General features: G+C 32.5%; 1 protein-coding gene across 1 annotated transcript in view; it reads left to right on the top strand.

Moving 5' to 3' along the window:
- The window catches only part of LOC148950313 (neural cell adhesion molecule 1-A-like), a 170,036-nt gene that overhangs the window by 91,991 nt on the left and 61,197 nt on the right, over positions 1–16,848 (top strand). Inside the window, exons 8-9 of the mRNA XM_089091834.1 lie at positions 1,169–1,252; positions 2,875–3,048. Coding sequence (XP_088947960.1) covers positions 1,169–1,252; positions 2,875–3,048 — 258 coding nt within the window. The remainder of the gene's footprint in view (positions 1–1,168; positions 1,253–2,874; positions 3,049–16,848) is intronic.

Here is a 16,848-nt window from a genome sequence, read left to right as displayed (position 1 = left end):
TCCGGTGTGGAGATCTACTGCTGATGTCTTTTAAGGCTTTAGGCGTGAGAGGAATCTAGTATAAACAAGTATAGGACCAAAATTGTGTCAAGCAAAAACCTGAGAAAGTCAATCGGTTCAAAATCATTGAAAACCTATTTAAATAGCTTCTTAGACGAAAAACAAAGATTAGAGAACGAAAAGAATATTCGAACGAGGAAGGTTGTCAGCCTGTAAAATAGAATAACGAAAGAGAAAGGGAATATTTCGGCAAGGACGTCCAACAAGCCTTTTTCAGTGCTAAATATTAATAAATGCTTAATCTTTTTAAGAAGACAACTAACAAAAATGTCAAATGGAACTGTGATACTGAAAAAAGGACTAAAAGAAAAAGAGGTCCTCCTTACTATTCAGGAGCAAAAAAGTGACTGAAAAAAATAGTTAATTAAAGTAGCCATTCAAAGCTTGGATTTTGGTCATAAACTAACCATAGCTTTGACGGAGCTAGTCATTGATTTGACTAAATTGACCAACTTGATTAATTTTTGTAATTTGACATAATGTGTGCCTGAGAAGCAAGATTTACCAATCTTCCTTATTAATTGTAAATAATAATTAAATAAATTAAAACATGTATTTTTCAGGTCCGATTATAATTATCAAAGCACTGCTGTGCGGATGTTAAATTTTTGGACACATGAAGAATGTGGTAACTCCCTCATATATAGTCAAAGACTGAACATGATGCTAGAAATGAACGGAAATTAACGTTATAAAACTTTCTTTTCAATTGAAAGTAAATATTTACGAAGTAACTTAAAATAAAACAAAACATCTCTTACACGAAGAGGATTATAGCCCCCCCCCCCCAGACTCTTGTTCTTTCTGCTAAAGTTTCAACAAATAATAAATATTTATCATGATAAATACTGATAAATCTTGCGAAAATCCAATGGCTTTCTCCTGTATTGAATAAAACAAATAAAATTATTTTCAATTACTGTCGACGTTTAAAAGCCCATACCCAAGTACACATAGGCTTAGTATGTAGACTTGAAGAACATTATGTAGGTAAGTGCCTTTGTATGCATTATGGTTTTTTGTCTGTCTGTTTTTGTTTGTTTTTTTTCGCCGTGAAAACTTATTTTAAAAATGCAGCAGCAAATAAGCCCTTATATTTTACTTTTAGTAATAACTGCCAACACAAAATATGGAAAATCTGAATCAGTATCCATTGAACGTATTGTTGAAAGAGCTGTTGGAAGCCGAACAGGTAGGATATACTTTTATACGATTACAGAGAATATAATATTACGTAAGGCGCTTAGAATTTTCTAAGACGATAAGTAAAAATTCAAATAGGGATAAAATCCTTTTAATAGACAGTGATAAATTTCACAAACGCTGATAAATTTTACAAAAATATTAGATATTTCGGTCACATATGCATTGACCGTCATCAGTCTTACTTCCGATGACGGTCACTCCATATGTGACCGAAATATCTAGTATTTTGTTTATTTTATCACTGTCTATTAAACGGATTTTTTTCCTATATCAAATTTTATGTATCGTAATAGAAAGGCAATGTGGTCTCCTAAATTATAGTTTTCTAAGTGGCGAATGATAGAGTAACACTGAATATTATTCTTAGCTTACTCTTGAAAATATATACATTTATTTTGAAAGGAGGGTCTATTTATTAAGTTTGGCAAGGTCTGAAATTTTAAAAACCAGAATTTTTCTTCAACGTAATGATAAGAAAATTTTGTTGAGGAAGAATCTGCATTGTGGAAGGTTGTCAAGACATAGCGTTTTGCTAAAAATGTTTTTATCATATTTTTCATGGTAAAATTGTTCCCCTAATGTTTTAAGACTTTAACAAAAAAGCTTATGTGTCAACACCTCTAAACATCATTAACAGTAAGAAAACCATTAAGGTAACATCTCAGTATTTTATTTGTAGTTTGTGGATATTTATGCCATCCTGGTTTTTCTTTACGTATTGTCATCAGGTTGGGTTTTCCTTTTTATAAAAATAATATCAATTTAGTCAAGAGAACCAAGAATAGAAGGAACGTTTTCTTTGTCATTGCAATAGCTTTCCATAGTAACTCCCCTTATTCAATAGTTTCAGAAGGATTTGATATTAGCTTGTATTTATTGAATCCAAGCTCGTATAGGAATAAAAAAAAATGTCTGGCACGAATCAAAATGTTTTCGCTTAAACCACCTGAAAAGTGAAGTAACTGTGGTTATATTACAAAAACGTGTCCATGTTAATTTATTCAAATTCAATTTTTGCTTTTTTTTAAATATAATGGTTATTTTGGGTAAAATTTGACTGAATTTTTCTGCCTTTAATTTTCATTTAGTTGCTTTAAAATATGTTCAAGCAATTAGATATGACATTTTGAAAGGTCTAGAAACCAAATTGACCGACCACAACAAAACTAAGAAAAAAAAATGAAAAAAAAATAGAAGCCACTCCTAATTTTGCACTTCTATTATATATTTGGATTTCTTTTCTTTATTCTTCTTTTATTGTTTTCTTCTCTTTTAGCTTTTGTTTGTTTTTCCTGTTTTAGCCCTTTTTTAGCTTCTTTTTTGTTGTTTTAGTGTACACTAGTTTGAAAACCCTAGTTTTTCTCTCTAGTGACTTTCGTGACTTCAGTGTTTCCCACAGTTTCAAAATACGGTTCTGGTGTTTCATAAAACGGATAAATAAAATCTACATATTAGCGAGTCAAAAAAATTTAAGGGAGTGTGGTAGTTCCCCTCAACAGAAAGAGAACACGGTAAATGGTATCGATAATCTGAAATTAGTCCTGAGTAATCATAGCTTTGTACTTTTTACGTCCTGAAAGGGGAACTAAATCTGTTTATTGCTTCTAGTGGAGAAAATAATTGACGCTCAAGCACCAGGGAGCAACAGAATAACAATAATCGCTATCGCTATTGGAATCTTGTGCCTGATAATCATATCATTAGCAGCAGCATTTTTAGGCTGCAATAGGATAAGAAGCAATAGAAACAGAAGGACACAAAGGACACTAGTTGACCTAAAAGGTAAAACATACTTAATTAGTTAATTGTGCGTATATTAGAACTTCGATTTGAAAGGATGAGACATATATCTGCTTGGATCTAGAAACGCTTTCTAAATAGGGATTAAGCCAATTTTAATGCTTGATTGCGATGTTACTTATTTTGCGGTTCGTAGATTCTATCATTTTCAACACAAATTTGGTGAGAAAAGTTAGGTTTATAAGATCATCCTAAAATTATGCATATGATTTTACACATGCCTAAAAAGCTGGATTGCCACTCGTCCAAGAGAAAATCCCATGGAAAAAATTACAGTGGGGGGAGGAATTAAATCTACAATGAATATAAATCACTATGAGCAATGAAATAACAATTTAATCAGATAGATATTACCGCGAATAAGTGCTCAGTACTTTCAATTGGAAAACTTGTTTTTTTTTAATTTAATAAATGATATTCTTTAACATACGTATATCGTAATAATTATGTCAGCTGCGAATGAACTGTAACTAAAGTACTCTCATTTTTACATTCTTTTTCCCCTTTAGAAGATTTTAAAAAAATTGAATGTCTTCTAATCCAAGAAGTAAACTATGCTGAAAAAGGTGAAAAAAACTAGAAACTATTAGATTATAAAAGCTAAGCAAACTTTTCCTCGCTGTCTGCTTTAAAGTTTCCATCTGAAGTTAATTTTCAGTTGGAAGAAAGGTCCAAATTGAGCGAGCAAAAATACATCGTCAAAAATGATAAACATTTTTCTTCGCTTTCCTTATGTATATCTTTTTTTCTGTTCATTTATTCACTTTTGAACGTCGTCCCATTTTTCAAGTCCCCTTTTCTTGTTTTTATGCTAATAGAATGCTTCTTCTTTTTCCATTTTCACTAAGTAAATGATTTTTATCTTGAAAAGAAAAGAATACATCTAATTAAAAAATTTGGCTACTTCCTTGAGCAAGGTCGAGTTCTCTCTTCTAGGACATCAATACTGGCCTTTAATGGAGCTTTTTGTTTCATTAAATACCTTTTATTATAAGCACGCAAATGGAATCACCTGCTGTATTCCCATGGAGTAAAAAAATACAAAAAAAAACTCTGTATTGTCAACGCCCACTAGTACGGTAATCATTTTAGGCCCGTCACAATCAGTAAAAAAGAATAAGCTGATTGATCTAGTGTAAATAAAGTGACGCCAAAATTTTAGTTCAGTTGGATCCAGCGATTAGCTAAAATCAGAATAAACAATGTTTTTTCGTTTTTAGATTTTTTATGGCTACAAGTTTTATAGACTGATTATGGTCATACAAACATGCACATGATAAAATTGTTGTTGTCATTGTTGTCAATGGATGTTGTCATGGTTGTTTTCATTATTTTAATTTTAAAGAAAAATGGGAGAAAATGGCAAGAAAAGTTTTGTAAGTTTTTCTTTTGTGGTTTTATTTGCATTTAAAAGAGGTATATCATAAATGTTAGTTAGTATTTTTTTTCAGAAATATTTGATATTTAATCGAAAATATATAAGACATTTCAAACCTAAGCAGTAACCAATAAAATTCACTAATATAACTCAGTGTTAAGTATTTAAGTTGAGATTTTGTCAAATGAATCTTTTACAATAAGCGCTTCCATTGAAAAATCAGCTTTACTAGGCTGAACTCTCAAAACGAATAAGAAGTTGGAGTAAGAAACACTGTAAATGAGCATCGACAGAAACAAAGAATTGTTTGTGCTATTCAAAAAGACACACAGATTTGCAAAAGATAGACGCAATTGAAACAAGTGAGATTTATGTTTCACTTTTATGGTTGTAGTGGTCGTATAGACTTTGGGAGAGACCAATTTAATTTGAAAGTGAAAGTTCTAGTAACCTTTTTACGCAACTAGCCCTTCATAGACTTTTTTTCTCTAAATGCATTCAATCGAAGTTTAGAGATGGTCATTTCATTCAAAATAGTAAAAAGATTAGATTACAATTACTGCGGGGTCGGCACACCCCCAGAACCCAGGGCCAAATGTTTTAAGTTTTGCCCTGGGGGTATATAGGGTTTTTATGTAAGGGGTGGTCGTGTAAACTTTCACACTGACAAGGGGGCTCACACTCACTCACACTCACTTCTGATTTGAAAACAGAAGCTCTAGTGTCCATTTTAAGATTCCAAGTGATTAGAGGACAACTAGCCCCATTCCCATGCAGTTCTTTTCCCCCAAGATCCGATCAAAATTTTGCGATATCCATTTCGTTCAAAATAGTCAAAAGATCATATAACAATGCCTTCAGGGTTAACATTCCCCGAACGTGGAATCTTGGGTTGTAAGTTATACCCCGGGAGCATATAAGGTTTTTATAGAAACTTTAGAAGAGGCTCATTTGATTGAAAATTGGAAGTTCTAGTTCGCTTTTCAAGAGTAAAAAGTGATCGGATTGTAACTAGACCCCCCTCCCCTCAACTCTTTCTTTTCACCAAAGGCATCCAATCAAAATCATGAGATTGTCATTTTTTCAAAATATTTCAAAGATCATATCACAATACCTTCGGGGTTGACATAACCCCCCTAAACCAAGAGCTAGGGTTGTAAGTTATGCCCCAGGGGCATATAAGGTTTTCATGGAAGGGGATGGTCGTACAAATTTTAGAGGGGACTCATTTGATTGAAAATTGGAAGTTCTAATGCTTTCTAAGGTTACCCCCCCCCCCCACGCACACCCTCTTTGACCTAAATGCATCTGATTGAAATTTCGAGATGGCCATTTTGTTCAAAATTGTCCAAAGCTCATAGAAAACGTCTGAAGGTTCAACACAGCCCCCCCCCCCAGTGCCTGGGGCAATATTCCAAATGTCAAATAATTATGTTTCTGGGTTTGAGGCCCCCGGCCCTTGGGGCAAGGGTTAGAGGTCGCCCGTTGTTAGTTGCCATTAAAGTTGCCATTGCAAGTTACCTCATATGTTATCACATAATATTTTGGTGGAAAGGATTGTCGCATTAGCTCTAGAGCCTCTAGAAACTCGAAGTTCTAGTTCTTTTTCCTTTAATGCATCCCACCTCTTTTCCCCAAGTACATCCGGTCATATTTTGAGATAGCCATTTTGTTCAAAATAGTCCAAAGGCCAAATAACTATGCTTTCGGGGTTGACCCCCCCCCCACCCATAGGGCAAGGGCTGTAATTTATACAAGTTGCTTGTTGTTACTTTAATGCTTTGTTTACTTTGATTCTTTGATTTACTGATTTACGGGGCACCTTTGATTTACGGAGAAAGGGCTTTAAGTAATACAAGTTTCTTATTGTTACTTTGATAGTCTTTTTACTTTGATACTCTGTTTACTTTGATACTTTGTTACATTGATCTTGCTACTTTCATGCTTGTTTTGATACTTTGGGGAAGTTTTAATGTTAAAAAAAATGGTTTTGAAACGGGGAATGTTGAAAGACTTGCAACTTTGGGAATCATAAATTAACAGAAATTAATTAAAAAAAAAATCTTTCCAAATTAAAAGTTTTTCTTTGGAAAGAAACACTTTCCAAAGGCCTTGACTTCCAAAAGTCAAGGCCATACTAAAATTAAGATCAGCAGAAACAAAAATCTATAATAATCAAACTCAAAATTACCAGAAATTACCATTAATGAATTAATGAAACCCAAGATGAGCAGAAATTTAATAAACAACATAGCAAACAAACATACAATAGGTACAAATATAAGCGAGTATATAAATCTTAAAAGAGTAAAACTTAATTGAATATGCAAATCAAGCTTAAAACGAACAAAAACAACGACAAAAGTAGAGATGGGGGTACCAGCCCCACCCCTCACCCCTGCTGCCACCTACTACTTTTTTTAACACCATATATGAGCACGAGAACCACGTGGTTTATGGTTTTTGTCAATGAGAATGAAAAAACAGGAATTTTGTCACATTTGTGTATGTTTTCTTGGATGGTTATGTGTGTTGGTCGATTTATTTGATGTTTTTCATGGATGTTTAATGGTTTTTGTCAGTGAGAATTTGAAAAACAGGAACTTTGTCACATTTATGGATGTCAACAGCAATTCATGTCTGTTATATGGTTTTCTCACTGAGAATGAAAAAACAGGAATTTTCTCACTTGGATTTACAGGAATTTTCTCACATTTATGTCTGTTTTCTTGGATGGTTATGTGTGTTGATCGATTTATTTGATGTTTTTATGGTTTCTGTCAACATCAAATTATGGATGTTTTATGGTTTTTGTCAGTGAGAATTTGAAAAACAGGAACTTTCTCACTTGGAAAACCATAAACCACGTGGTCCTGTCACGAGTAGCACCTGTGAACTTGATTTACATAATCGCTAGGGGAAATTATTGATTCACGAAGGGGAGAATTAAGAAACATTAAGGCTTCTTTAATCTTAGGTCTGAGGGATAAACGTTCTTTAGGTCAGAGAGAAAAATTAATATTCTATTTTTAAATAGGGCTTCATTGATCTTTAGTGTCAGGAATTATAATTGACATCACTTGTTATCTTGGAATTATGCGGGAGTCTAAAGAGATAGAAATTCTATTTTTAAATACGGCTTCACGGAGCTTTAAGTCGGAGAGATAAATTGATATTCTAACGAAACCCTAATAGTTTAGCTAGGAAAATTTATGAGATGAAGAGATTAACGTAGGAAAGGGTTTCCTAGAAATTTGAAATGCGTTAGCGCAGAGATGCCAAACAAAGGGAACACGCTGAAATTACGTTTAGGGATTATTTGGGCGAAACGGCTTTAGACATTTTATGGGATTATTTCGGCGAAACAGTTAGAGACATTTTGAAAGAAGATTTTAGGAAAGGTTTTAGAAGAGAATTTGAGGGTGAAACTCTGTGGTCGTTATAATACACAAGTTCCATTTGAACAGTGTTGTGAGGTCCTTTACCCCAACCCCAAAGGGTTCCGATCCCCCACCCCAACCCCGAAGGAAGCCCCCGGTACTCAAAGGTCCCCCAAGCTCCCATAGAGCCCCAGCCCCCCAAACGCCCTCCTCAGACCCTCAAAGGCCCTCTTCTGGTCCTCAAAGAGCCCCCGGACCCCCAAAGGGCACCCCGGACCCCAAAGGCCCTCCCCCCAGTCCTCAAAGGTCCCCCGGGCTCCCAAAGAGCCACCGGCGCCCCCAAAGGCCCACCCAGACCCCCTCCCCTTCCCCTCCCCTCCTCCCCCTCCCCTCCTCCTCCTCCTCCCACCTCCTCCTCCCCTCCCCTCCTCCCCTTCCCATCCCCATTTTTTATACTTTTTTTTTGCATTGAGACACAGAACGACCCCCTCCCCCCGGCCCCTCTCCCCTCCAAAGGTCTGATTTTTCAAAGTTCATTTTGAATTTCCTTCGTTGAAATGCAAGAGTTGGAATGTTTCAGTAGTGTTTGGTTGTGGTTTACCTTGTCACAGTTACATTTTCTTGATTTTTCAAAGTTCATTTTGAATTTCTTTCGTTGAAATGAAAGAGTTGGAATATTTCAGTAGTGTTTGGTTGTGGTTTACCTTGTCACAGTTACATTTTCTTGATTTTTCAAAGTTCATTTTGAATTTCTTTCATTAAAATGCAAGAGTTGGAATATTTTAGTAGTGTTTGGTTTACCTTGTCACAGTTACATTTTCTTGATTTTTCAAAGTTCATTTTGAATTTTTTTCTTTGAAATGCAAGAGTTGGAATATTTCAGTAGTGTTTGGTTGTGGTTTACCTTGTCACTGTTACATTATCTTGATTTTTCAAAGTTCATTTTGAATTTCTTTTGTTGAAAGGCAAGAGTTGGAATATTTCATTTGTGTGTTGTTGTAGTTTACCTTGTCACAGTTACATTTTCTTGATTTTTCAAAGTTCATTTTGAATTTCTTTAGTTGAAATGAAAGAGTTGGAATATTTCAGTAGTGTTTGGTTGTGGTTTACCTTGTCACAGTTACATTTTCTTAATTTTTCAAAGTTCATTTTGAATTTCTTTCGTTGCAATGCAAGAGTTGGAATATTTCAGTAGTGTTTTGTTGTGGTTTACCTTGTCAAACTTACATTTTCTTGATTTTTCAAAGTTCATTTTGAATTTCTTTCTTTGAAATGCAAGAGTTGGAATATTTTAGTAGTGTTTGGTTGTGGTTTACCTTGTCACAGTTACATTTTCTTGATTTTTCAAAGTTCATTTTGAATTTCTTTCGTTGAAATGCAAGAGTTGGAATATTTCACTAGTGTTTGGTAGTGGTTTACCGTGTCACAGTTACATTCCCTTGATTTTTCAAAGTTCATTTTGAATTTTTTTCGTTGAAATGCAAGAGTTGGAATATTTCAGTAGTGTTTGGTTGTGGTTTACCTTGTCACAGTTACATTTTCTTGATTTTTCAAAGTTCATTTTGAATTTCCTTCGTTGAAATGCAAGAGTTGGAATATTTCAGTAGTGTTTGGTTGTGGTTTACCGTGTCACAGTTACATTCTCTTGATTTTTCAAAGTTCATTTCGACTTTCTTTCGTTGAAATGCAAGAGTTGGAATATTTCAGTAGTGTTTGGTTGTGGTTTACCTTGTCACAGTTACATTTTCTGGATTTTTCAAAGTTCATTTTGAATTTCTTTCGTTGAATTGCATGAGTTGGAATATTTCAGTAGTGTTTGGTTGTGGTTTACCGTGTCACAGTTACATTTTCTTGATTTTTCAAAGTTCATTTCGAATTTCTTTCGTTGAAATGCAAGAGTTTGAATATTTCAGTAGTGTTTGGTTGTGGTTTACCTTGTCAAAGTTACATTTTCCTGATTTTTCAAAGTTCATTTTGAATTTCTTTCATTGAAATGCAAGAGTTGGAATATTTCAGTAGTGTTTTGTTTTGTTTTACATTGTCACAGTTACATCTTCTTGATTTTTCAAAGCTCATTTTGAATTTCTTTCATTGAAATGCAAGAGTTGGAATATTTCAGTAGTATTTGGTTGTGGTTTACCTTGTCACAGTTACATTTTCTTGATTTTTCAAAGTTTATTTTGAATTTCTTTCGTTGAAATGCAAGAGTTGGAATATTTCAGTAGTGTGTTGTTGTAGTTTACCCTTTCACAGTTAAATTCCCTTAATTTTTCAAAGTTCATTTTGAATTTCTTTCATTGAAATGCAAGAGTTGGAATATTTCAGTAGTGTTTGGTTGTGGTTTACCTTGTCACAGTTACATTCCCTTAATTTTTCAAAGTTCATTTTGAATTTCTTTCGTTGAAATGCAAGAGTTGGAATATTTCAGTAGTGTTTGAGTGTGGTTTACCTTGTCACAGGTACATCTTCTTGAATTTTCAAAGTTCATTTTGAATTTCTTTCATTGAAATGCAAGAGTTGGAATATTTCAGTAGTGTTTGGTTATGGTTTACCGTGTCACAGTTACATTTTCGTGATTTTTCAAAGTTCATTTTGAATTTCTTTCGTTGAAATGCAAGAGTTGGAATATTTCAGTTGTGTTTCGTTGTGGTTTACCTTGTCACAGTTACATTTTCTTGATTTTTCAAAGTTTATTTCGAATTTCTTTCATTTAAATGCAAGAGTTGGAATATTTCACTAGTGATTTGTTGTTGTTAAACAAGTCACAGTTAAATACACATGATTTTTAAAAGAAAAATTATACAATATTTATATTAAATTCACGAGTTGTAATATGTCATTAGTGTGTTATGGTTTTTTACCGTGTCACAGTTACATTTTGTAGATTTTTCAAAGTTCATTTAGAATTTCTTTCGTTGAAATGCAAGAGTTGGAATATTTCAGGAGTGTTTGGTTGTGGTTTACCTTGTCACAGTTACATTTTCCGGATTTTTCAAAGTTCATTTTGAATTTTTTTTCATTGAAATGCAAGAGTTGGAATATTTCAGTAGTGTTTGGTTGTGGTTTACCTTGTCACAGTTACATTTTCTTGATTTTTCAAAGTTTATTTTGGATTCTTTCGTTGAAATGCTAGAGTTGGAATATTTCAGTAGTGTTTGGTTGTGGTTGACCATGTCAGAGTTACATTCTCTTGATTTTTCAAAGTTCATTTTGAATTTCTTTCGTTGAAATGCAAGAGTTGGAATATTTCAGTAGTGTTTGGTTGTGGTTCACCTTGTAACAGTTACATTTTCTTGAATTTTCAAAGTTGATTTGAATTTCTTTCATTGTAATGCTAGAGTTGGAATATTTCAGTAGTGTTTCGTTAAGGTTTATCCTGTCAGATTTACATTCTCTTGATTTTTCAAAGTTTATTTAGAATTTCTTTAGTTGAAATGAAATAGTTGGAATATTTTAGTAGTGTTTTGATGTGGTTTAAACTGCCACAGTTACAATTTATTTATTTTTAAAAGTTGATTTAGAATTTCTTTCCTTGAAATGCAAGAGTTGGAATATTTCAGTAGTGTTTGGTGGTGGTTTACCGTGTCACAGTTACATTTTCCTGAGTTTTCAAAGTTCATTTTGAATTCCTTTCGTTGAGAAGCAAGATTTGGACTATTTCAGTAGTGTTTGGTTGTGGTTTACTTTGTCACAGTTACATTTTCCTGATTTTTCAAAGTTCATTTCGAATTTCTTTCGTTGAAATGCAAGAGTTGGAATATTTCAGTTGTGTTTGGATATGGTTTACCTTGTCACAGTTACATTTTCCTGATTTTTCAAAGTTCATTTTGAATTTCTTTCACTGAAATGCAAGAGTTGGAATATTTCAGTAGTGTTTGGTTGTGGTTTACCTTGTCACAGTTACATTTTCCTGATTTTTCAATGTTTACTTTGAATTTCTTTCGTTTAAATGTAAGAGTTGGAATATTTCAGTAGTGTTTGGTTGTGGTTTACCTTGTCAGAGTTACATTCTCTTGATTTTTCAAAGTTTATTTTGAATTTCTTTCGTTGAAATGAAAGAGTTGGAATATTTCAGTAGGGTTTGGTTGTTGTTCACCTTGTCACATTTAACTTTTTTTTGATTTTTAAATGTTCATTTTGAACTTATTTATTTTAAATGAAATAGTTTTAATATTTCAGTATTTTTTGGTTGTGTTTTAAATTGTAATTGTTAAATTGTAAAAATGTTTCAAAGTTCATTTTGAATTTCTTTCGTTGAAATGCAAGAGCTGGAATATTTCAGTTGTGTTTCGTTGTGGTTTACCTTGTCACAGTTACATTTTCTTGATTTTTCAAAGTTCATTTTGAATTTCTTTCGTTGAAATGCAAGAGTTGGAATATTTCAGTAGTGTTTGGTAGTGGTTTACCTTGTCACAGTTACATTTTCTTGATTTTTCAAAGTTCATCTTGAATTTTTTCGTTGAAATGCAAGAGTTGGAATATTTCAATAGTGTTTGGTTGTGGTTTACCTTGTCACAGTTATATTTTCTTGATTTTTCAATTTTCATTTCTATTATCTGTCGCTGAAATTCAAGAGTTGGAATATTTCAGTAGTGTTTGGTTGTGGTTTACAATTTATCAGAAACAGTATACGGATTTTTAAATGTTCATTTCGAATTTCGTTCGTTGAAATGCAAGAGTTGGAATATTTCAGTAGTGTTTGGTTGTGGTTTACCTTGTCACAGTTACATTTTCTTGATTTTTCAAAGCTCATTTTGAATTTCTTTCCTTTAAATTCAAGAGTTGGAATATTTCAATAGTGTGTGGTTGTGGTTTACCTTGTAACAGTTACATTTTCTTGATTTTTCAAATTTCATTTTGAATTTTCTTTCGTTGAAATGCAAGAGTTGGAATATCTCAGTAGTGTTTGGTTGTGGTTTACCTTGTCACAGTTACATTTTCTTGATTCTTCAATGTTCATTTTGAATTTCTTTCGTTGAAATGCAAGAGTTGGAATATTTCAATAGTGTGTTGTTGTAGTTTACCTTGTCACAGTTACATTCCCTTAATTTTTCAAAATTCATTTTGAATTTCTTTCGTTGAAATGCAAGAGTTGGAATATTTCAGTAGTGTTTGGTTGTGGTTTACCTTGTCACAGTTACATTTTCTTGATTTTTCAAAGTTCATTTTGAATTTCTTTCGTTGCAATGCAAGATTTGGAATATTTCAGTAGTTTTTCGTTGTGGTTTACCTTGTCACAGTTACATTTTCTTGATTTTTCAAAGTTCATTTTGAATTTCTTTCGTTGAAATGCAAGAGTTGGAATATTTCAGTAGTGTTTGGTTGTGGTTTACCTTGTCACAGTTACATTCTCTTGATTTTTCAAAGTTCATGTTGAATTTCTTTCGCTGAAATGCAAGAGTTGGAATATTTCAGAAGTGTTTGGTTGTGGTTTACCGTGTCACACTTACATTTTCTTGATTTTTCAAAGATCATTTTGAATTTCTTTCGTTGAAATGCAAGAGTTGGAATATTTCAGTAGCGTTTGGATATGGTATACATTGTCACTGTTACATATTCTTGATTTTTCAAAGTTCATTTTGTATTTCTTTCGTTGAAATTCAAGAGTTGGAATATTTCAGTAGATTTTTTTTGTGCATTACCTTGTCAGAGTTACTTTTTATTTATTTTTCAAAGTTCATTTTGAATTTCTTTCATTGAAATGCATGAGTTGGAATATTTCAGTAGTGTTTCGTTGTGGTTTACCGTGACACAGTTACATTTTCTTGATTTTTCAAAGTTCATTTTGAATTTCTTTCGTTTAGATGCAAGTGTTTGAATATTTCAGAAGTGTTTTGTTGTGGTTTAACTTGTCACAGTTAAATTCGCTTGATTTTTCAAAGTTCATTTTGAATTTCTTTCGTTGAAATGCCAGAGTTGGAATATTTCAGTAGTGTTTGGTTGCGGTTTACCTTGTCACAGGTTAAGTTTCTTGATTTTTCATAGTTCATTTTGAATTTCTTTCGTTGAAATGCAAGAGTTGGAATATTTCACTAGTGTTTGGTTGTGGTTTACCTTGTCACAGTTACATTTTCATGATTTTTCAAAGTTCATTTTGAATTTCTTTCGTTGAAAAATAAGAGTTGGAATATTTCAGTAGTGTTTGGTTGTGGTTTACCTTGTCGCAGTTACACTTTCTTGATTTTTCAAAGTTCATTTTGAATTTCTTTTGTTAGGTTAGGTTAGTTAAACTTATCACGAGCGCTCATGATAAGCTAACCTAACCTAACTTAAACATGATAAAAAGATTAAATTAGGTTAGGTTAGGCTAGATTAAGTTAGGTTAGGTTAAGTTAGGTTCAGTTTGGTTTGCCTACGTACGCGCGCGTCCGTAGGCTAACCTAACCTAACCTAACTTAACCTAACCTAACTTAATCTACCAAACACCAAACACTAACCACAACCAAACACTACTGAAATATTCCAACTCTTGCATTTCAACGAAAGAAATTCAAAATGATCTTTGAAAAATCAAGAAAATGTAAGTGTGACACGGTAAACCACAACCAAACACTTCTGAAATATTCCAACTCTTGCATTTCAGCGAAAGAAATTCAACATGAAATTTGAAAAATCAAGAGAATGTAACTGTGAAAAGTTAAACCACGACAAAACACTACTGAAATATTCCAACTCTTGCATTTCAATGAAAGAAATTCAAAATGAACTTTGAAAAAACAAGATAATGTAGCTGTGACAAGGTAAACCACAACAACACACAAAAGAAATATTCCAACTCTTGCATTGCAACGAAAGAAATTCAAAATGAACTTTGAAAAATTAAGAAAATGTAACTGTGACAAGATAAACCACAACCAAACACTACTGAAATATTCCAACTCTTGCATTTCAACGAAAGAAATTCAAAATGAACTTTGAAAAATAAAGTGAATGTAACTGTGACAAGGTAAACTACAACAACACACTATTGAAATATTCCAACTCTTGCATTTCAACGAAAGAAATTCAAAATGAACTTTGAAAAATCAAGAGAATGTAACTGTGACAAGGTAAACCACAACCAAAAACTACTGAAATATTCCAACTCTTGCATTTCAACGAAAGAAATTCAAAATGAACTTTGAAAAATCAAGAAAATGTAACTGTGACAAGGTAAACCACAACCCAAACACTATTGAAATATTCCAACTCTTGCATTTAAATGAAAGAAATTAAAAATGAACTTTGAAAAATCAAGAAAATGTAACTGTGACAAGGTAAACCACAACCAAATACTACTGAAATATTCCAACTCTTGCATTTCAACGAAAGAAATTCTAAATGAACTTTGAAAAATCAAGAAAATTTAACTGTGACACGGTAAACCACAACCAAACACTACTGAAACATTCCAACTCTTGCATTTCAACGAAAGAAATTCAAAATGAACTTTGAAAAATCAAGAAAATGTAACTGTGACAAGGTAAACCACAACCAAACACTACTGAAATATTCCAACTCTTTCATTTCAACGAAAAAAATTCAAGATGAAATTTGAAAAATCAAGAAAATCTAAATTTGACAAGTTAAACCACTAACAAACACTAATTAAATATTATATCTATTGCATTTCAACGAAATAAATTAAAAATGAACTTTTAAAAATCAAGAAAATGTAACTGTTACAAGGTAAACCACAACGAAACACAACTGAAATATTCCAACTCTTGCATTTCAACGAGAGAAAATCAAAATGAACTTTGAAAAATTAAGAAAATGTAACCATGACAAGGTAAACCACAACCAAACACTACTGAAATATTCCAACTCTTGCATTTCAACGAAACAATTTCAAAATGAACTTTGAAAAATTAAGAGAATGTAACTGTGACAATGTAAACCACAACCAAACACTACTGAAATATTCCAAATCTTTCATTTCAACGAAAGAAATTCAAAATAAACTTTGAAAAATCAAGAGAATGTAACTCTGACAAGGTAAACCACAACCAAACACTACTGAAATATTCCAACTCTTACATTTAAACGAAAGAAATTCAAAATAAACTTTGAAAAATCAAGAAAATGTAACTGTGACAAGGTAAACCACAACCAAACACTACTGAAATATTCCAACTCTTGTATTTCAATGAAAGAAATTCAAAATGAACTTTGAAAAATCAGGAAAATGTAACTGTGACAAGGTAAACCACATCGAAACACAACTGAAATATTCCAACTCTTGCATTTCAACGAAAGAAATTCTAAATGAACTTTGAAAAATCAAGAAAATGTAACTGTGACACGGTAAACCACAATCAAACACTACTGAAATATTCCAACTCTTGCATTTCAATGAAAGAAATCCAAAATGAACTTTGAAAAATCAGGAAAATGTAACTGTGACACGGTAAACCACAACCAAACACTACTGAAATATTCCAATTCTTGCATTTCAACGACAGAAATTCGAAATGAACTTTGAAAAATCAAGAAAATGTAACCGTGACAAGGTAAAGCACAACCAACCACTACTGAAATATTCCAACTCTTGCATTTCAACGAAAGAAATTCAAAATGAACTTTGAAAAATCAAGAGAATGTAACTCTGACAGGGTAAACCACAACTAAACACTACTGAAATATTCCAACTCTTTCATTTCAACGAAATAAATTCAAATAAAAATTGAAAAATAAAGAAATTTTAACTTTTACAATGTGAACCACAAACAAACACGACTTAAATATTACAACTCTTGCATTTAAACGAAAGAAATTCAAAATGAACTTTGAAAAATCAAGAGAATGTAACTCTGACAGGGTAAACCACAACCAAACACTACTGAAATATTCCAACTCTTGCATTTCAACGAAAAAATCCAAAATAAACTTTGAAAAATCAAGAAAATGTAACTGTGATAAGGTAAACCACAACCAAACACTACTGAAATATTCCAACTCTTGCATTTCAATGAAAGAAATTCAAAATGAACTTTGAAAAATCAGGAAAATGTAACTTTGACCAGGTAAACCACAACCAAACAC

The sequence above is a fragment of the Artemia sp. Qi Xiang Cuo genome, chromosome 7, assembly GCF_049724085.1.
Source record: "Artemia sp. Qi Xiang Cuo chromosome 7, ASM4972408v1, whole genome shotgun sequence".
NCBI classification, from domain to species: domain Eukaryota; kingdom Metazoa; phylum Arthropoda; class Branchiopoda; order Anostraca; family Artemiidae; genus Artemia; species Artemia sp. Qi Xiang Cuo.
Note: the sequence above shows the minus strand (reverse complement) of the source record. Positions and strands in the feature narration are given on the sequence as shown.